This window comes from Lactuca virosa, chromosome 5 (genome assembly GCF_052849685.1).
Source record: "Lactuca virosa cultivar CGN04683 chromosome 5, Lactuca_virosa_CGN04683_v6, whole genome shotgun sequence".
In the NCBI taxonomy this organism is placed as follows: Eukaryota; Viridiplantae; Streptophyta; class Magnoliopsida; order Asterales; family Asteraceae; genus Lactuca; species Lactuca virosa.
Window position 1 is genome coordinate 389,077,827 of NC_136430.1, and position 23,176 is coordinate 389,101,002.

General features: G+C 34.5%; 1 protein-coding gene and 1 long non-coding RNA gene across 2 annotated transcripts; both read right to left on the reverse strand.

Moving 5' to 3' along the window:
• Window positions 1-1,002: 1,002 nt before the first annotated feature.
• LOC145114723 (uncharacterized) lies at window positions 1,003-2,651 on the reverse strand. The gene is made up of 4 exons (XR_013711174.1): window positions 2,552-2,651; window positions 2,345-2,401; window positions 1,216-1,278; window positions 1,003-1,076 (listed from the first exon to the last, which is right to left on the reverse strand). It is a non-coding gene; the product is annotated as an uncharacterized LOC145114723 (long non-coding RNA).
• Window positions 2,652-13,508: 10,857 nt separating this feature from the next.
• On the reverse strand, window positions 13,509-17,900 carry LOC145117725 (PHD finger protein At1g33420-like). Its single transcript, XM_079054031.1, has 4 exons — window positions 17,139-17,900; window positions 16,643-16,858; window positions 15,141-15,746; window positions 13,509-14,436 (listed from the first exon to the last, which is right to left on the reverse strand). The coding sequence occupies exons 2-4, from the start codon at window positions 16,834-16,836 to the stop codon at window positions 13,674-13,676; spliced, it is 1,563 nt and encodes a 520-aa protein (XP_078910157.1). The 5' UTR covers window positions 16,837-16,858; window positions 17,139-17,900; the 3' UTR covers window positions 13,509-13,673.
• Window positions 17,901-23,176: the final 5,276 nt, after the last annotated feature.

Consider the following 23,176-nt stretch of genomic DNA (forward strand, 5'->3'; position numbering starts at 1 on the left):
GCACCTAAGTTTAGATTGGTACCCCAAACCTTTAAAAAGTATAGGGGTGGTTGGATTAAATTTGTAAAACTTTGAGTATTTGTTAAAACAATTATGATTTGGATTTCTGAAATTGGATGGCAATTGTGTCGTGTTTGGGTTAGCAAGTCATCAGTTGGCGGTTTAGAAAATTCAACTCGGACATGACCCATATAATTATTTATATCGTGGTGTTCAACCTAACTCGTATATGTTTAACCCAAACATGCCTGCTAACTCATTTAATTATACGGGTTCAGGGGTCATAACTGTTTAGTTAGGAAAAAAAAAAATTTAAAAAAAGCTAATATTAGTACAAAGTAAAAAACATTCCAAAAAAAACATCCAAATCCAAAAGGTTATACAAATAAAATGTTTAAAAAGTCCATGAATAGATAACAAATAAACACTTCCAAATTCAAATAATGACATGAATAAAAAAAGTTAATACGTTAACGCAAAAGAGACATGGTTTAAGACTTTTTTTTGGAAACGAATGTGACACTACAAATAAAATGACATTTAGTGGCACAGAAAAAATGTCAATAAAAACTAAAAAAGTGTCACTAAAGACCCATTGCGCAATCAACGGCACAAAAGAAAAAGTGTCACTAGAAGCCTTCCCACTAAAGGCCTATAGTGGCACTTTTTGGTTGTGTCGCTGCAACATTTTTTGGTTTTAGTGGCACTTTTTTACTATGCCACTACAACACCTGTAGGTTTTAGTGGCACTATTTTTATGCCACTATTAAACTGCTAAAGTAAATATTATTTTCATCATTTAAGTGACCATTTTTTTAACAAAAAGAGTATTAATAATGCAGGTGTGACTTTTTTTTTAATTTTAAATGAAATATAAAATAATGATAAGACCATTAAGATAACAAATGGAATACATAATATCATTATTCCAGTTAAAACGTGTCTAACAACAAAATTCAAAATATTTAACATATAAATTCTTCAACAAAGTTCAATAAGTCTAAATATTCTGCTCCTCTTGAATCAATAACTTGTCCATTCTTCTTTAAACTTCATCACATATTGGAACTTTTCACCTGTATGTAACAACACAAAACAACATACATATTCTTTAATATGTTTATAATATAATCAACTAAAAATTGATTTTCATTAACTAAAAAACTTGTCTTTTTGTTACATTGTTTTTGAACATTCATGTTTATGTTTCCTCACCTTCATGTTTTTCTCCTCTTCATTTAATTCTTCTTCTCTGATTGATTTCTAGAACTCATACGCCTGCATGCATTTGTAATATATATATATATATATATATATATATATATATATATATATATATATATATATATATATTAAGACTACAATTTAAAAAGATTGTATATTACATCACATATACTTGTGTCGGCATCAAGACTGTATAAAAATCCTATCTTCAAGTTAAATACCATATTTACCCATGTTTAGTGATTTACATTTTCTGGTCACATAAGAGGAAAACATAAGGACCAGCAAAAACGAACCAACCATATGCTACCCCTGCTCATTCCAACTTCGTTTTATCTTGCAAAAAATATTTTAAGTGAAGTTTCCAAATTTTCCCATATTTCAATATGTGCTTTTTATGATGTAAGAACTCTAAACTTTTGATGCTTGCACTCTAATTTAGCCTTAATCCACTCTGCATTCGTAGGAAGATATATCAATTTAACCACTCAAAACATAAAACAATCAACCCCCCCCCCCTTTAAAACTCCAAGAAAAACGTTGTTTAAATCTAATGCCATTAAGTATCCAACAAACCATAATACTCTGATGATAATGAATTTTCTAAGACAAAGTACCCTAAAATGAAATACATGCAAATCAAACTAAAAAGTAAAGGTGCGTCATTATTTCAAAGGATCCAATAAACTTCAGGTGCATCATTACTCATTAGTTAATTAACAGGTAAAGGTGATTTCTGATACACCTTTCTCCATCTCAACCTTATGCTAATTATTGATTTTTATCCTTGTTTTTCTATCATAACCAAATATTAAGCAACTATATAACTTCAACTTTTATAAAATATTACCTATAAAGTTTTATAACCTTTGAATGAGTCAATCACCCATTTAATTGACGGTGTGAATCAAAGTACATTCCAATATAGCATAGAAAAATAGAAGAAAACCCATAATAGGAAAAAAAAATGATGAATAAGGGTATCATGGGGAATAGCTTCTGAAAGATGACATATAAATAATGTAGTAGATGTTTTCTAATGGACAATACGTCGAACACCTGGTGTGCCTAATAATAAAATTGAATAAGCTTGTGTTGCTTTATAAACAGAAATACATACATATGGAAGGAGGCATATCGATTCCAAAACATATAAATGGACAGAAATTCGACATCCCTACACATAGCAGCAAAGATATTGATCAATTCCTAGTTGGAAAATGGTGATTTTACTTAATAAGTGCCAAAAAAAGAAGTTGAATCATGTAATTTTAGATGAAAGAAAGGAAAATAGAAAATATCAGTAAATTGATAAAGAAGGTGTTACATTTTTCTTTTTTAAAGAGGTCGACGATAGCTGGTCGTGTCACATGGAGTTGTAAAGCCTTCAAGCGATAGCTTGCTGTTGGCTCCAATCCCTGATATCTATCGGGTTTAGTGATGGATGTTAGAGATACATTTGTGTGCCTGGTTTCTAAAAGGAAAGAGATGAATTTTGTACCTGATTCAGAGATGTGGGCAGATCGCGGCGACAAGCAGTGTCAAGGCAACGGTTGCGAGTGTCCGAAGACTGAGAGACAATGTTTTAGAGCTTGGATTCAGGTCGATGGCTATGGAGATGACGATTGGGGATTTAGGGCATGAGTGGGAAAATGGTGGGAGCGTGAGAGGTAATTAGAAGATAGGAATTGAAACTTTTAGTCTTCATCTTTATCTATGTAGAAATCGAAAGGGGGAAAATTTCTCGATGGGAGGGAATCAGAGTATAAGCAGGGTTTTGTAAATTTTTAGGGAAAATATTTTCCCGCTAGCAACCAAGGAGGGATATTTTAATTTTTGGTGATGATTCTCACAAAACATACTCATCTGTTTTTTAGTTCATGTTTTCCTATTACTAAAATGATTTAATTTAATTTTTATTTCATTTTATTAATATTAAAATTGAACATAATATATGACATATAAAACTTTTAGTGGCACATTTACGCCACTACTAATTATAAAAACAGTGTCATCAATTATTAATGCCACGAAAAGTAGGCTATTAGTGTCATAAGATATAAAGTGTCATTGTATCTCTTAAAACTTATAGCGGCACACACAAAAGTGCCACTAAAAATAGGTTATAGTGGCACAAAAGCAAAATGTCACTAAAACGTTGTGCCACTAAATGTAATTTTATTTGTAGTGTGATATTATAAAGGGAACACCTCAAAAGCAAGTAGCTAATAGAGGCTCCAAACCAGAGTACATGAAAACAGAGAAAACAGTAATTGAAATACAATTACATCACATGAGAGGTGAGTTAATCCAATCCTCCCAACTACAAAACTCGCCTTTACCCCTATTTTTTATCCAAATAAACACCATCGACTTAATGTTCTCAACTACTTTGCGCGGGTAAGAAAATCTCGCTTGAAACAGCCGTTCGTTTCTATTTTTCCAAAGCATCCAAATCAGACCGTAACAGATAGCAATGAATCGCTTTCGTTTTTTAGGATTATTTCCCCATTTAACCGCATAGTCCATAATATCCGCCACTTCGTTTGCTTCAATCGGATTAATCCCACACCACCTGAAAATCATCATCTCAGACACCATTACAGCAAATGGGCAACTAATAATGATGTGACTGGCATATTCAGGCCCGCCAATGCATGACCCATAAAGGATCGAATCAAGTTTAAAACCTATGTGAGATAGTTCCATCACAGAGGGAATTCGTCCTTACATAGCTCTCCATACAAAACAGGTTACCTTTATAGGGATCTGCTTGCTCCATTTGATTGTTACATGTTGATTGGTGATAAGGAACACTTGATCTATCTTTTGCCTTAGCATATGCACCTTATAATTTCCAACCGAGCTTAGTTTGCATTTGATCTCATCTAGACCAGGTTGTAAACGAGTTGGTGTGATGGTATTTGTTAAATTCTCCAGCTCAGTAGTTAGGTTCACATTTATTGGACAAGAACGCCAACTCCAATTGATTCCATCTGTAAGTATCCTAATACTCACCTTACACCTTTTTTGAGTTTCAAGAGCATAAAGTGAAGGGAATGTAGTCTTTAATTTACAAGTTCCAATCCAAAAATCATGCCAAAATTGAATATTGTCCCCTGACTTGATCACCTGTTGAAATATATCATCAAAACTAAGACTCGACCCTTCAATGTCCTTCTTAGTACCCGATATGTTGTTCCATACACCATAAATTTGTTTTCTTGATAAATGCTCATCCAGTTTATTACATAAATTATGAATTCCTGAAATAACCTTACATCATAGGGATGAAGATTCGTTTCTTAACCGCCACCACCAATTCACTATAAGAGCTATATTAAGTGATTTAATGGACCCAACTCCTAATCCACCATTTTCTTTAGATGCTATAACTTTTTCCCATGACACCCAATGTGTAACACCCCCAAACCGAAATGGCGGAAACATTCGGGGGCGGAGGACATCATGTATAGTATCACAACAATTGAATAATAGTAATCAAAGCAACAACAACCATTGTATTGATAGTATAGTGTTTACATTACATTTGAATCATACACGATTGACTCCAAAAGTAAATAACAAATAAAGACTCGAAGCTACTATGCTCCATCTTCTTGAACCCGGTGCATGTACCTGTCAACTAATGTCCTGAGAATACAAGTAGGTTTTGAAAGAGTATCAGCATAAAGCTGGTGAGTTCATAAGCTTTTTTTTTTAGAAAACTGTTTTTTGTCCTTTCGAAAAGTACGTTATGTTTCTCCAGAAAAACTTATATTTTCTAACGTAATGAATGTATAAACCTTAAGTAAAAATGATTCTTACCAGTTCCTCCTGCAAGTACTTAGTGTATACAAATCATATACAATACAGATCGAACAAACAATTGATTGTGTGGTTCTGCCCCAAGCCCACAACCAAACAAGTAACAGGAAGTGAGGCGGAGGCCACACATTCCACTGGTTGTCGGATCCTTATGTACATAATCCTGAAGTATTCACTAGATACTTACAAAGTTAACTGTATTGATTCGTTGATATCTGTTGAAAGTGTTCCTTAATAAAATCCATTATTTTCTTATTGAATGCATGATTAGCCAATTCTTTTTATAACTACTTAGCTCATAGTAGCTATGCATAAACCAATATCGAACAGACGATTGATTGTGTGGATCTGCCCTAAGTCCACAACCAAACAAGGAACAGGAAATAAGGCGGAAATCACACATTCCATGGTTTGTCAGATATTCTTCACACATAGCCTGGAGGCATAAACTAAGGAATTACATAATTATTAATGAATGTTCATTAGTGAAATGAATAACCGATTGTTTGAAGAGTACTAATGTTTATCCTAGAAAATCCTATATTTTCCCTAAGTGTAAGTTATTGAATTATCTGTTCCAAACCGAAAAGTATAAGCATGTACCATACTTATGTTGTTAAGCATTGTTCTGTTTGAAAACCATTATGAATACCTTTGTATGAATACCTTTGTAGGAAAACCTTTGTATGAATACCCTTGTATGAAAACCTTTGTATGAATATCGTAGTGTGAATACCCTCATGCGATCACTTAGTACATACGAGTTATAGAAATCTGGATCGAGCAGACAGTCGATTGGGTGATTTCGCCCTAAGCCCACAACCAAACAAGGAACAGGAAATGAGGCGGAAATCACACATCCCACTGCAAGTTGGATGTTAATTTCATATTACCCTAGTGTATACACTAAGTAATCACATAGTTACTAACCCTAGTGTTTGTTTATTAGGTGTATTATTATGTGAACGAGTCGTTGTTTCACCTGTGGATTCTTATAACCATACTATGGACGATCAACAATACGACGTACTCGGAAGTACGTCGATAAAAATGACGTTTGTCACCCTAGGTTGACTGTAGCTAATAGTCAGGGTGTGAGATTGTCACTCCCGTATAGATCTATACACAAACTCACGCTCTCCCTCTCAGGAGACTCTGGTTACAAGGCGTCTCACACTGCTGGCTCTCTCAACGAATTCACGAATAATACTATGAAAACCTTTTTTGTTATGAATCCTTATAAAATAATGTCTTTTAATTCATAATTCATAAGTTTGTTTCCTCTGTTCTGGAAACTGTATTTGTAATGTTTGTATTTTAACATGTTTTGTAAAACTGATTTCAAGTCTAGTAGTGACGATGTTTACCATGTATGCAATTTCTATGTTCAATGTATACTAGTGATAGGAAAATATAATAAATCAAATTATATTTTTAAACACAAGGTTACTTGTGCTTTTACTTGTATTCCCCCCCTGAAAACATTAAAAACTCGGAAAATATAGGGGTATGAACTCACCGTTAATTGTGTGCAAGCGTCGAATCAATGAACTGGAAACGAAGACCCTCGAGTTGTTGTACGTGGCACTTAACGGAATCCTAATAACGATTAAATACATATATGTATCTAACTTAGCGATTTTATTAAATAAAGTGTTGGAAAACACTTTCTTTCGGTTAAGGAATGTTACCGGGACTTGAGTGAATCGAGGAAAGCGGGGTTTCATCCTAATGTACCACTTAAGGAGTGTGTACGGTTGTGAAAGGGAGTGTATGTCCATGAACCGTGTACGGCCGTAGACTGCCTTGGAGGGGTGTACGGCCTTTGAAGGTGTACGACCGTGGATTAGTGTGCGGTCAACGATCTTGAAGGTGTACGGCCGTACACTCAAGAACAAGAGTGTTGGAATCGATGAATATGTGACCTAGATGCTCCGAAATGAATCCCCAATGGTGTTTTTCGATGTTATACAGAAGAATAAAGGTGATTTAAGAGTGTACGGTCGAGAGTCTAGAGAGAGAAGTAGAGGGTGTTCGGCCAGAAGAGTGTAAATGAGGGGTAGGGTCTCGTATTTATAAGGGTTTTTGTGGTCGGTGCTGGGGTCCACCCGACATGGGCCGTAAACGAGTGTACGGCCGTACACGGGTGTACGACCGTGAACCCAAGTCCGGCCGTGAATGCTGTTTTGATCGAAGGAAATCTCGAAATTTCGCGTAGTTTTTGGTCCCGACTCATATATGAATCTTAATTTTTTAACAAAATGACTTTCCAAGCCAAAGGAATTCGACGGGAATCAATAAAAATCCAAATTTTATTAACGGAATTTGGATAACGGAAATGGAAAAAGGTTCGGGTTGTCTCATCATCCCCCCGTTAGAGGGAATTTCGTCCCGAAATTCAGATTCCGAGTGGATGGTTAAGGATAAGGAAATGAGACGGTTACTTTGGTTCCATTCAATCCTTGCGTTCTTTCAATGAATTCAGATCCTCGCTGGTTGTTTCAGCGGATCATCATTGATGGGTGCGTTGTTCTGATCTGTGATGGGCGTGTAGGTTTAGCTTGCTCAACTATGTTCATCCAACTGGTAGAATGTCCTTTCGTAGTTCTAAGCAGCCTTTGTCCTGAAGTTCATGGTAGGACTCATAACTGGTCCATCTACCATTGTCTCATGTACACAAGTCGTATATAATTAAGATTGATAAGACGGTCGGATGGGTGACTCTGCCCCAGGTCCACAACCAGACAAGGAACATGAGATAGGGCGGAAACACACATCCTAAGTCCGTAGAATCTTAATTATATACCACCCTCGCGTGTACATTTAACATCGATAGGCTAACCGTATCTGTCCCTACCCTCTGTGCTTGAACTTGACTTGTTGTGCGAGTGATGTTTCCAAAACGATCTGCTGAGGGTGCTTAAGGAAGGTTACGGGTGGATACCATACTCCTCGCATGAGTATATTCGGGGGTTTGAAGCGAGATGAAATTTAGAGGTTCGCATCTAGTTTGTCGTTATGAGTGAAGAGAGTTTTGTTATTCGGTCGGTTTAAGGCAAAGGGGTCTCCTCGGTGACACGTGGGTTTGGTATAACGCAGACTCAGTCAGACTAAGTAGGATGACATCGTAAGATCGCGTGTTAAGTTAGTTTGGAAGGAGTGTTTCGTTATGGCGTCAGTGTATCTGTGTGTGTACATTTCTAGTGCTTTCTGTATTGACCTTGTTATTACTATTGCGAATGTTTTGTACTGTATTAAGTGTACTGAGAAATTGTTCTAGTGAATGATACTTGATATTATGATTCCTATCCGATCCTTCTATAATCGCTTGGTGTCTACAAGTCATATATATATCATTTTCACAACTTAATAGACTAGTTCAAATACTCATTCACATTATTCACAAATTAAAACATAAATCATTTTCATTGAGGCATTTCATCAAACACCTTTGTCTGCCTGTTGTTTTCAAAAATCAGTTTTCAAAAATCAAAAAGACAGAGAGCAAAGAAGGGAAGCGGTAACGGTAGAACCACCACAACCACCAACAGAAGGTGAGTTCTTATTAAAAAAAATCACATCTTACCATAAAAACATAAGAAGGTGGTGGAACCACCACCAGCCACCGGAGAAGACGAGTTTTTTTGTTATTTCTCAACAGATCTGACCGCAACACTTTTTTGGCTTCAGATTTGCTCTGTAGTCAGTTGCCGGAAAAACTTTGACGAATCATAAGCTACACGTCTGGAAGAAGGTAGAGACAGAGCAGGCCTGAAGGAAGGGTGGATCCTCACCAAAACTTCATAGATCTATAGTAGAAAATCAAAAATCTATAGACAAATATCGTAGATCTGAGGCAGAAATCAAAGATCTGAACCGGTCGAAGCTTGTACATCTGATGATGGTGGTTCAACGGTGGTAGGAGACGGCAGAGGCGGTGGTGCGGCGGTTGACAATAGATCTGAAGCTGAAACACCTTCATAAGGTTGTTTTTAGTGGTTGTTCTAGATCTAAAGTGAAAAAACGTTTCTGACTTGACTTGACATTCTGGGGGAAGTTGTGCGGCCAACGACGACGTCCATCGACATGTAGTCGTGTCGTCGACAGTGATTGTAACAATATCATATCTAAAGAAATCGCACCAAAAAGAACATATCTGATCAGATTAGAGTGACGTTGGAAAATTGTAGATCTGGAAGTGTTGGTTGTAAATATGAAGGCGGTGGTTCCAGATCTGAAGGTGGTGGTTCTAGATCTGAAGCAGTTCCTAGATCTGAAGCAGTTCCAGATCTGAATGTTATGGTCTACCGTCGGCGATATTCTTCTGGTAGCGTTGGTGCAGACGGTGTCAGTGGCAGAGAGAGAGAGAGAGAGAGAGAGAGAGAGAGAGATGAGAGTATTTGAGTTTGAAAAATTGGTAATAAATATGAAAATAATCTTTTAGTATTTAGTGTGATTGTAATGTAAAAACTGAAATAACACAAATACCCTTAATGAAAGGTTTTTAAATGGATCTTAACTTTAGGGGTTCTTATTTGATCTTTCACACACACACACACAATAAGAAGAAATCGAGCTTCTTTTTTAGTACATTGCATGCTAATGATGATGGGTTTATAATTTGTTGATCAGCTAAATGTTTATTCTACGGATTTTGTATATTCATATTAATTGACTTATTTATGTTTTCCATTTCCTTAATCCTTATAAAGATTTGTATCAAAACAAAGGACATCAAAGCTTAAAAATGATGTTACTTGGTTCGAGATTTGATATGAATTACTAATAAATGGAACATCTTCTAATCTTTATATTGTTGCTTGTAGGCACATATGCGATGGAGTTGGCTGGAAATATTGCCAAACAAATAAAACAAAATAATTCCAAGACATTTTGGGTTAGCCATTAGAAATGATGAAATACCTTTGGGCAATTATTTTGTATGCAACATATATAGTTAGTATGTTGACTCGACTATAATAGCATTCTATTAGACTTTTGGATATGACTCGACAGCATACGACCGGTGCAACCTGATTATATTAGCAATTATAGTCCATTTTTACATGTTTCTATAACATATTTTGGGGCTTTTTTTTACCAAATTGCTCAGGGCCTACAAAATCTCGTGGTCGGCCCTGATGAGAACCCTAACAGTCTCACAACCCAAACCGTCACCACCAGTGAAGAGGCGAGGACAAGGACAATGCTAAGCCATCAATTTTTGATTCATCTCTTTCTTTCATTCCTCAGTCGTTATCGACGTTTACCTGATAAGTTTTTCCAATATATTTTCTATTTGACCTAATTCTCACATATTGAGACCGGTAAACACAAAGACAAAAAATATTGTAATTTAGCGTCATTAAAAATGATGCATTTATTTATTTATATGTTTGAAAGGATCCAGATGTATCAACATACCTGATGTCAAACAATAATTTGTAGCTAATGCTTTAAACTAAATTGAGTTAAAAGTGCTTTAGATAAAAAGTTGTTGCATTCACTTTTTTACATGTTAAAATAGAATAAAATTTTTAAAAAATTATCTGGATATTAGAACATTCTTTGATAACTGGGATGCCTGGTTATTTTCTTAATGATAAATGATAACTAAGATTGTATATAAAACGAAGAATGAAGAACTTATAAGTTTCTTAAACTAGAAGTGTGTGTTGATTAATCTTTTGTGTTCATACCATTCTGTCAAGGTGATAATTAATAGATAAAGTTGGTTTGTGAAGGTATTTTAGTATGTTTCTCTTTGTTTAGATTACTAAAAAAAACCTTTTGTATATGTTGCAGGTAACAAGCCCCTCGACTCAACTCACCCCAGAAACACAAAAATACAAAGTTTTGACAGAAAATGAAGAGAAGGGTAAAATTGTCCAAATGCCGAAAATTTATGATTATTTGTGTCTATTTTGGTCCTGCTTGTGTTTGTGTTTGTAGTTACCAACCATTGTTTGTGTTTGTAGTTACCAACCATTGTTTGAAGAGATTTTCTTATATATCCTTCAAATCAAAGACCTTGCATCTGATATGCCCACTTGGTATGGTTTTTTTTTCGAAAAAGGGCAATGTACTTTTTATTTTGGGTTTCCAGTCACCTGGTATGATTTTTAGCATGAAAGGGCATTGTAATTTGATTTTTTTTTTTTTTGGTTTTCTATCACCTGATATGATTGTAGTCAAAGGGCAATGTACTTTAACTTATTTTTATAAATTAATTTTAGTGTTTATAGTTTTAGGATTGACAAAATACATCCAACATGTTGGCAATGTAATATAAACATGTTTATTTTTCAGGCAATCTATTGTACTATGGGACCATTTATTTTAACTATTTTTAAAAGTTGGCCATTTTATTCCGGTCAACATTGTCTAGATAGGGACAATATATACATTTTTTTTAAACAGGGACCATTTTTGTTATTTTTTAAACACAAACCATGTATGTGTTCTTTTTAATATGGAACCATTTCAGTTAATATTATGTATACAGGGACCATTTATTCATTTTTCTAATACATGGACTATTTGTGCTTCTTTTTTTTTAACAGGGACTATTTCTATTTATTTTTTAAACACGGACCATTATATGTTTTTTCACACATGAGTGGTTTCAATTAATTTTTTAAGTAGTTATAATTTAGTAAACATTCCTTTCACGTTTTGTCACTTGTATGACATTTTTCCATAATATGGTAACATACTATGATTTTATTATTTGGTTTTCTGTTACTTGATATTGTTTTTTCATTGAAAGATCATTGTACTTGGTATGGTATTTACATGAAATAACATCCTGCTTTAGAAAATTTTATGGAACACAACCAAAGGGTTGTACAAAGAGCATCCAACTTATCTAAACGTACATTTATCTTTGAACAAACAAGTCAATGACATTAAAAGAAAAAATTTGAAATTAATTATTTTTATGTTAAATTGTGGTTGTTGGTTTTCTTAAAAAAATATTATCTATATTCTATTTTGTCACAAAAACTGAAATTTAATAGTTTAATGAAAATGAATAAAATGACTATAGGATAAATCAGTCAAAAGAAAATAGTTTTTTGTTATTCAATGCAATCATCTTATTTTTTTTATTGTGTTAACCGGTTTACAAAATTTTCTATTATGTTTGTTTCTTGTAACTGTTTTGTCGAATGCTTTTATGTGTTTACAAAATTTCCTATATAGTTCACTTCAGTTTCTAATAAAAACTAGCAACATTTAAAAATAATTTATTAATGTACCTTACATGTTTTATGTGTTTGTCATATGTTATTTCAAATATTACATGTTTTTGGATATCCTATGTGTCAAAAGGGACTATCTAACAAAAGGAACTATACCCATACCTACTCAGCTACCCACCAACCCCCACACAACACACCCTACCCCATATGTCGAATGTTTTATGTGTCCGTCATGAGTTATTTTAAAATAATTAATCGCCTCTATAAACAAATTTCTAAAAGAAATTATTCGCACCCGACGCTTGGCGCTGGTAAACGGCTAGTATATATATATATATATATATATATATATATATATATATATATATATATATATATATATATATATATATATATATATATATATGGTGTGCCGGTCCTCTAGAAGTGGCATTTCGTCTTTTCATCGCGGATGGATGGAGTCATTAGTTAATTATGAAGGTAATTGATTATTTTTTACAATATTTTTGTATGTTTTATTTGGTGCTGGTGTGATTTTTGTGCATAGAGAAATTGTCTCAAGCTGAAGTCGTTAAAGAATATAATGCTTTCACGCACCCACTAGTTGATACTAAATTCGGCATTTTATAATATTTACGTTATTTATTCTATTATTTTTTTTATATTGAATATTTATCATTTTATCTTAATTACATTAATTAAGTCCTTCAATACTTTTGAGTAAACATATGGTATCAACGACATGATTTTAAGGGTTTCATAAATAAAAAAGTAAAGCTACTTATTTTCAAATAAGATTAAAAAATAATAATAATAATAATAATAAAAATAATAAAAAAGCGATTGACCATTTAATCTGATAAATCATTTTTTTTCTTTTTTGTATTTTTCTATTTCCGAGATTGAAATTTTATATGGTTTTATACAGAATATAAATTGAGCTTTACGTGTGTTTTTTTTTTCTTCCAAAAAGAGCCTTAAAAGTTATGTATTGAATATAAATTGATGCAGATAAAATTAAAGAAAATTCTTGAGACAAATTAGGAATCGATTTAGGCAATAATCCTCGAGTAGGAAAAGTTTTTGTGGGAGTATTAATAGTGTCATGGGTCAAGGACTTAATATTTAAGAAGATGAAACTCCGTTATCTTCCACCCCTTAACTTAAAGTCTTGAACCTTACAAGATCTTAATCTTATTGCTTAAAAAAATCATTATTTCGCATGAAAACCATAAAAGACGAAAACAAAAAGAGTGATCAAGGACGAGTGTTTTTATTGTAGAGGCTATAACCCAAAAGTCCCACATATTTACACCGTTTCAAAGCCTCCCAACACCAAAATCCCATCCAAAACTAAAACTTTATTTAAAAAAAAAAAAAAAAAAAAAAAAAAAAAAAAAAAAAAAACCCTAAAAAAATTCATCTACCACCACCACCACCATCTCCGCCACATTTACAACAAACAAACTTCACCGGAACCACACACAAGTCATCAATCCCCACACACCTCGTGTGTTGCCACACCCCACACCCATCACACGCCAACATCCTCTCTCCATCATCATCCTTCGCCCCACACCGACAATCCAACGTCCACGTCTCCACCCCTCTCTCCATCCGGTACCGAGTCAACCCGATCTTCCCATTCCCATTCCCATTCCCAACACACTTCCCACTAACTGTAACTGTATTAATATTATTATTATTATTCGACCCGATTAAGAGCTTGATTTGGGTGGACTCATCGACACCTCCATATCCAACGAGCTCATCGGCTTCAAACCTTCTAAGAACTAAATAAACATCTTGGAAAGCTTTCGAGGATTCGGTTTTTAAGTCATGGATTGTTGCGTTTGAGGGAAGGATTAGGTGTTCGGGAGGTGGGTTAATTGTGGTTGGTTCTTCCGTGAGTTGGAGTTTGCAGTTTAGGATTAGGGAATGCGGTTTTGAGTTTGGGAATTGGAGTTCGGGGTGGTAGTTTTTTACAAATTGTTTGCAGTCAAGGATTTTTTGGGCGGAGGAGGTTTGGTTTGTTATGTGATGTGGTGTTGTGTGTTGAGGAGGACGGAGTAATGATTCGTATAAGAATCTTAGATCTCGTAATAAATGATCTTCCGAGGGGCAATTTGGGAATTTCGGATTGTTGGTCATCGAGATTGAATTCCCGCTTCCCGGTTCCAACCTACATTGATTACTTTCTTGTTTTAGTATTGTACTTTCGAAATCAACAATATTATAACATAAATTAATGGAGGAATAATGACAGAAAAGCACTTAAGTTTGAGAGAAATGTACGAATTTGTCCTTTTGTGGATTTTAGCTTCACCAAAACCGGATGCATGCAACTTTTTTTTTTTCAATTTTACCCTTTTGTGTATTTCTGGTATATTAAAAGCCTTAGGGTGCGTTTGCTTGTGAAAAACTGTTTTAATTTTCCAAGAAAATGTTTAGAAAATAGAGTTTAGTTTTCATTTCAGTTTTCAATAATATTTTTAGAAAACATGTTTGGTCAGAAATTTTAGAAAATTGTAAAAATCACTTTTCTAATTTACATACAATTTGGAAAACAGAAAATTTTCATTTTCTTGGAAAAATTTTCAAAATGTTCGGTTTTACCTTTTTTTAAAAGCCCTTAAGTTTGGTTTTTCGATTCATTAGAGTCCTTAAGTTAGACAGAAATGTTCGCTTTTACCATGTAAATCTACAAAAAAACGTAAAATTGAAAAAAAAAAAAAAAAGTTGCAAAAATCCGATTTTAGTGAACCTAAAATCCACAAAAAGGTAAATCTACACAAATCTGCGTAACTTAAGGGCTTTTATGTCATTATCCTATAAATAAAAGTAGGATACTATAATAAACAACTTAAAACAAAATTTAGAACTAACCGATATTCGATAGAACCGGAATCCGAATTCAAACGCGCGTTAATCACCATCCCATCCGCCGCTTGTTTCCCTTTCAACTCCTTAAGACAATAATCCAAAAGCTCAGGCCGACCCACCCGACAGACCGCCCCACGTAGGGACCGCCAGCTAACCCAGGCGGACCCACTAACCGCGCGTAAAACCCTAAACATTGCCTCCTCAACACGGAGTATATCACCCATACTCCACGCACACAACACCCTCGAATCACTCAATTTAGCCTTCTTTGAAGAGCGAAAATCGACCTTGTTGGCATCGTGTATTAGGGTTGTTAGGTATTGGAAAAGGTCTTGAAAAGTTAGGAGTTTGTGATCGGATAAGGATTGGTAGAAGGAAATTGAATCTTGGAGATGTGTTCTGGGTTTACGGGGTTGGGGTGATAAGGTGGATAAGGGTGTGTTTGCTAGGGTTTCGATAGCAGTGTTGTAGGCTTCAAGGGTAATTCCGTAACTTCCCGCACCGAATTTGTAACCCCAGTCTCCGTACCATGGATGACCCTTGATTATTGAGTGGAGCAGTCGGAAGTCTAAACCGTATTTTTTTGATACGTCCATGACACTCACTTGTCTGTGTCATTGAAATACAGAGTAATTTTGTTAGAATTGGGTTGATTTTGATAAATTTTTTGAAGTGCAAGGTCATAAGAAAAAAAAATTAAAGTATATTTTAAATTGAGTTGGGGTTTTTTGTTCTAAAACAAAAGATGAAAACTAAACTGAACTATATGTTGTTTGATTAACTATTTAGGGTTTCTTTTAGTTTCCATTGCACTCCAATTGGTTTAGATTACCAAAATGCTTTTTATAGGATAAAAAACTGAAAAGCAAAATGTATTTCACCATTTAAAAAATTTGACAGCTTAACCAATTTCTTAGTGATTAAACAAACCATTATACCTATTAAAACTGTTTAAAAGTATCATTTTTCAGTCACTCTGTTTTCTAAAAGTTTAAAATTAAGAAAAAGAAAACAAGAGTGATTAAACAAACCATTATACCAATCACAACTGTTTAAAAGTACCTTTTTTTTCAGTCACTGTGTGTTCAAAAAGACTTAACAATTAAAAAAACATACACTCACACATAGCTTACTTTCATCTTATTATCACTTTAGCCACTGAACTATTAGTGAAATGGCATTGTGATTTTCTAAATGCCACGATATCAAAACCAGAAAAATGGATTCTTAAATCAGTTAAAAAAAGGATAATGTTTAATCAGTACAGAAAATAGTTTAAGTAACCAAAAACAAGAAAATAGCAAAAGTACAAGTGCTTTACAGTATTTTCCCTACTAAACAATTGCAAAATTCGATAAACTTGTTATTCATTCTTTTATAGATTTTGACTTTGAAAAATCCTTGTATTCAACTGTTATTTTCATTGCTTTATGCAACAGACAAACCCCAAAAATGGAAGAAAAAAAAATAACAAAAAAAACACCCAAAAAGGAGAGATTCCTAACCTGACTCCAAGAACTTTACAAAGTCGATCCCAAAAGTCCATGATATGAGTGCCTGAAAGGACCCTTGACCCACCTTCTCTCCCATTGACTCTAAGAAGATGTCCATAACCATTTACATGAACTACACCATGTAAAAGATGATTGGTATCATCCAATTGGTTATACATCCAATCCTCTATATCTTCTGTAGTCATCACATGGTTACATGTCTTACACCTACAAAACCTCAAAATCATTACACATACTCTTTGATAAATGATACATAATGTGTTCATTATTACTATGAAAGGATTGTATCTTTACATAACCTTTTGCAGAAACATAAAGAATGTATATGAACTTAATATACACCTTTAACAATTAACACAATGGATTACATACAGCACTAATTGGATACTTGGGATACATGGTTTTTATTTATGATTTTGGTTTCTTTGTGTAGAATTTACATGAGATAACAAGAAAAACATACAGAGACACATACACACACACAGACCTTGAGTCAGATAAATGGAGGGAAGCACCACAACCAGCACATGACTTGTTATAACCACCAATGGAAGCCCCGTCACCCTTTATTATGAAATGGTATCTCTTTCCACATACAGGATTCCCGCTCCAACCTTCATATACATATAACAATCAAGTTATACCAAGTCTTTGTATATATTAAGTGAATTATTCTTTATAACACAATAGCTCTTTCAAGCCCTATCTTCAAAATACAACATAAATTACATGAACACAATGAATAAAACACAGAATTATCTTATCTGAGAGAAAGTGTCATGTGTCATCGGATTTATGCAATGTTTGAACATGTAAAACCTAATAACACAAAAATCAACTAGCAATTTCGGATTGAAACCAGACCAAAGCAAAATAACTTGGAATTATCGACAAATCGCTGCCTAAACACTACGAATAAACAAAATCAGACGAGATCAGAGAGATCGGAGAGCATTTGGCACTAATGAGTACAGATACAGCTGAATTTGCCGCCGGAAAAACGATGATGCCTGAACAGAACGCCGGTGATTCTGGAACAGATACCATGTCGATGATTGGCGAAGAAATCACCCATCAATCAGTATCGATCTTCGGACCCTTGACTAGATCTAGTACCTAAATTTAATTAATCATTCAAGGAGGGAGATGGAAATACGATCTTGGAATTTCAAGGAGAATACGCTAATGGAAACGTAAAGATGGAGATAGATAGAAAAGGGAAAGAGGTAAAGACAAGGTGAAAGTACGATTCTCAAGCACATCAAGAAACACTCAATACGACGTCGTATGACATAAATATAATATATTATTTATGAATAAAACAAAATAAACATAATAATGTAATACCGAGTTTATTAAATAAAATATATATAATATCTAAAAAAAATCAAGTGATTTGAAATAAATTTTGTTTCAACTTTTTTAGCTAAAAGTACGTGACTAAAAAGACACGTACCAAACAAGAAGACCCACGAATGTCGTTAATGTCACCAAGTAATGTGTCAGCATCAATCATATCTACCCGGATGACAAACCCCCCACATGTCCATGAGTTTTAAATTATTATTATATATATATTAAAATTGTGGGAGAAAGCAATAGTAAACTTGGTATAAATTTTGTTTCTTTTGGTCCCTTAAGTTACATTCCAGGTCCCTAAACTTTTTATGTTTGTGAATTTTATCACTTTTAATCATTTTGCTCATTATTCTTTACCCATTTTGACACTTTTGGTCCTTGCAATCAATATTTTTACACTTTTTTGGAACCTTTTAATATTTAAAGTTTTGCCACAAAACTTTAACGGTTTGACAACTTTGATCACTTTTCTAAAAAGTTGCTAATTCCTACCCCTTTAATTCTTTAGCCATTTTCACACTTCTGGTCCTTGCAGTCAAAACTTTTACATTTTTTGTCCGGGGCAAAGCCCGGACTTTTCATCCTTACACTTTCTATGTCTGTCATATTTATCAATTCGGAAACAACATTGAAAGCTTCTGGCCCCCGCGTAGCGGGGGTAACCTTTCTAGTTATTATAATAAAACTGTTTATTTTATTATTTTATTAATAAAATAATTATTTTTATTATTAGTTTATCTTCGACAAAATTGATGATTAGCACTAATTAAGCTTAAGCAGCCATACAAATCAAAATTACCATCATTAATTAATCACCAATTTTCCCGCCAATCCAGCTGGCAATATTAAAGACGCATTGAGAATACGAGAAATTTGAGATCTAATTTGATTTTGGATATTTCGAGAACGCAACAACCAACCAAAAGCAAGAAAACATGCAAAAGATGACCGAGTCAAACTGAATCAGATTCGGTCGAGTTGAGTTAACTCACCAACAACTCGGCACTGATCGCAATAAACCGACCTATATCTGATCACGTCTTCATCTGATCACGTCTTCCTCCACCACATCGAGGCAAACAGACGCATCACCACCGCCCACGGCGGAGCTCGTCTGTTCCCCAACCCGGAACAGGATCTGCCACGTCAGCAGATGCGGTAGGAGAGACGACGACGGGGGTAGGAGCGCGTGCCGTAGCAAAAACTCACGGACGCTGGTACGGAAAGGGGCCGTCGGCGTCAAATCGCCGGAGGGGAAAGTTAGAAAATCGTTGAGGTCGGCGGTTACTCTTCTTTTCATCCTCTTTAATGGACGGCCGTTGACGACCATTATTTGAAACGTCAGATCCCGGCGTGTGAAAAAGGAATAAAAAACGTCGTACACTGGAATGAAGAAGAAATTGTTGGAAAGAGAAAAGGGAATTTGTGAAAAGGAAAAGAGGCGTAAATTAGGGCTTGAAGTATTGGTTGATTTAATGGAGTTGTGCGAGAGGGGGAATAAAATCGAAGGAGTAGAGTCGGTTTCGGAGGTGGAGAGAGTCAAGTGCTATGAAAACGATTCTTTAAAGGGATTTTGAATTTATCCGTTTGACGATTTATGGCAACTTCATTAATCTAATCAATTAGATTTAAATCAAATTTCAACTTACACCTTAATCATTAAGGGTGTGTTTGGTTGGGTGGAATGGAATTGACTAAGTAATGGAATGGATGAGGTAATGGAATGTTTCATTACCCTTCCATTGTCATGTTTGGTTAGTTGATGGAATGGAACGACTCATTCATCCATGTTGTTTGGTATGTACAAAAAAGAGAAAGTAATGGAATAAAAATAATTTACAATGACAAAAATACCCTTACAACACAAAATTCATAGAATTCAATAAAATTTAACATTATCTATTTGGAAATTGTAGTTTCTATTCTAAATGGTTTATATAAATAAGAACTTTTATTTATAATAAAAAACTTTATCTCATAAAAACATATCAAAGTCTAACCAACACTAACAAACTAAAATTATCATAATTTTCATAACTTAAAAAACTGCAATATCATAAAAAACCATATAAATAACGTTAAGCATCATCTTCAAGCAAGTCCTTTACCCATTCAAATTTGTCTTCATCCTCAACGGTAAAGAAGATTACCATCAACTCATCATTCTTTGAAAGCATACGAACTGCCTTGTTACAATCACGGACAGTTAAACCAACAACTTTTTTCATCTCAGAATTAAGTTTTTTACGTAGGTCTTCTCTATCTCTCTCGATCCCAAAAACCGCATTAAAGGTACTTGTTGCATTATCAATCTTTAAACGTTCTATGACATTCCTTGCAGGTGAGTGCTTCATGTTAAAATATTCCTCTGCCTTTTCTGGACGATGACCATTCAACCAAGTATTCAAATGATATCTTTGACCTCTGAATGGTGCGAGGAATCCTTCTCCATTCGTGTACTCGACATCAACAAGATAATAGTTGCCTTTACTAACTTGTAATCCATTTTCTCGAAGCATTGCACTACGCAGTATTCTACCATCTGCAGCAGATCCTTCCCAGCCTGGTAATACATAAATGAATTGCATATCAGGAGTGCAAGCAGCAAGTACATTCGTTGTAATTTCGCCTTTTCGATTTCTGTATCTAGGTTTGTCTGCCTCTGGTACATGTACACTTATGTGTGTCCCATCTATTGCTCCTAAACATCCCTATAGCCAAAATTAAATATGTATGAGAATTAGAATACTAACCAAGAATAATCTATATACACTCGAGTTTAGCAAATCACATACTAGACCTGGCAATTCGTGTATTCGTGTCATGAAAACGTGTCAGCCACGAATTTGACACGATACGATTACACAATGAGAAATAAGCTTTATCTCAATTTTTAAGATGTATTCGTGTCATGTATTCGTGTCGTGTCGTGTCTCTCACAGATTCGTGTCTTCGTGTCTGAAATTGCCAGGTCTATCACATACCTTGAACCATTTCCATCTTTCATCAGTTGAAGTTTCTAATATAGGCTCGGGTTTCTTAAACAATTCTTTTTCCAACCGAATAACAGCATTGAGTACATTATTGAAATGTTTACTAATTATCTCTCCTGATCTATGAAACTGAAACTTCGCCACACGATTTTTCACATGGTGGGCCAAAACATACAAAAATATCGCCACTTGTTCGTCAATTTGGAGATACCTAGAGGCCTTTAACTTGCCATCAATCTCAACCATATGACAAAGCTTAACAAACGTTACCCTATTCATTCTTAATTGTTGTGTACAAGTCTCATCACTTTCGTACACTAATCTTTGCATATACTGCTTTCTCTCTGGGTATAACATCTTGTAGTGAGGTCTAGTTGGACACATAAATATATGTATGGCAATAATAATACTCACTAGTTGAAAATACCAATTTACCAAACTGATTATCTCAATCCACAATGTACTAAATGCAGCAAGTTTCTTTGTTCTTTTTTGTCTATTCATTTTAAGGCGAGCCATAACTGCAATAGTAATAAATTTTTGTAAAATAATGAAATATTGAAAGCATATAAAATTTATTAATGGTTAAAGCTGAGGTGGCACTGGAGGCTAATCCGAAAAGGTGTGGTTCATATGACATGCCAAGTGGGACTGGGCGGACTGTTGTGGGTCAGCCCTTGGTGGGAGTGGGTGGGTCAAAGGATCCGGGTCCGGTGGTTACGGGTACGCCAGGTAAGAGGAGGACCCTGGTGTGTTTGTTAAACAGGAACCCAACTGATTTTACCATAATCGGTCCTGGGAATAAGTACATGAGAAGGTTCTGACTTTTGAGGTGAGTTGAGTTTGGAAATTTTTTATATATGAAGTAGTATGTAATGTATGCATATCATGAGATGGAAACTAGACTTTGTGACTCAGATCTCATGGTTTCTTAAGGTCAAACTAAACTTTAGTCGTGTGTTTGGATTTATGGTCTATGTTTTTTTATGTGTTTTTTTTGGTAAATCTATCATCAAACTTGTCATATTTCTTTTGTCCAGGTCAAACTGGTGGGAAACTCTGTGTGTGTGTGTGTCTGTTTGTTTTTTTTCATGAACAAATTACATATCCCTGGATATGGTATCTTTTTCTTGCATGCATATTTTGTGACAGATTTTTCTCCAGACCTGTCATCAAAACCCCCTGAAATGACACCATCTTGGAATCTGAAGATGGGTGTAGAACTCTTCGTTTTTAGGGTCTATATGAAATAAAAAGAGCTATATGGTTGGAATGTAAAGTTTTTATGATTTTCTTTTTAGAACGACAGCTAAAAAATGTTTTAATGATTTGACCTGAATAAAGGGATGAAACAACATTCTAGCGTTTAGAAAGATTCTTGTTAATCCTATATCCCATTCAATCTAAATCTACAGGCATATACACAACATATGTTCATCCCCCTTTTACAAAATTCAAGTTTTCTTATCAGATTTATACAGCATACAAACAATAATTTACAGCTCTAATTATATGATATCAGTGGCACATAGAAAGAAGAACACGCAATGAATAGAACACATTCAGAAATTAGATAAACAAAAATAAAGGCAGAGAGATGCTAACCTTCACAAATGACGTTTCTTGATGAGTATAACTTCAGATCAACTTGAAAGAAATCTTAAAAAGGGGATTACCAGTACTAAGAATGGTCGAATGAAACCCTATATAGAGACGATCTGCTGCCATACGTGGCTGATTTTATGCGATTTTGGAGATTGTGGTTGCTAATTTGTTTCCGATTTGGAGGGAAATCAATTGATATCTAGCTGATTTTTCTGCGTTCATGATAGATACCAGGGGTAAAATGGGAAGATGTGTAATAGCGCTTGAATGGAATGAAAAAAAATCAGGGGTACCCCCTTGAATGAAAACAGCGTGTTCAGGGGGAATGTGATTCCCTTTTGAATGGAGATATCATTTCCTTACTCCAACCAAACACACGTCTTGCCATTCCATTTGAATGCTTTATTCCTTTCCTGCCTTAATCACCCCTTACCAAACGCGCCCTAAGTTTCAATAGTATTTTAAATATTCATTTTTTATGGGAAATTGAGTAATCTAACTATTAATTATTGTGATTTACTTTTTTAAAATACATGTTTGAAATTTTTTTAAAATTAATCTTCTTCTT

Bases quoted from the DNA above. Each gene is read 5' to 3' on its own strand.
- LOC145117725 (XM_079054031.1), bottom strand. From the start codon at position 16,836: ATGACTACAGAAGATATAGAGGATTGGATGTATAACCAATTGGATGAT. The intron at 15,747-16,642 runs GTTAGGAATCTC...TCAATGACACAG, and splicing joins TGTAAAGTTCTTGGAGTCAG to ACAAGTGAGTGTCATGGACG. The intron at 14,437-15,140 runs GTTAGTTCTAAA...TAATCAATGTAG, and splicing joins TCCGGTTCTATCGAATATCG to GTTGGAACCGGGAAGCGGGA.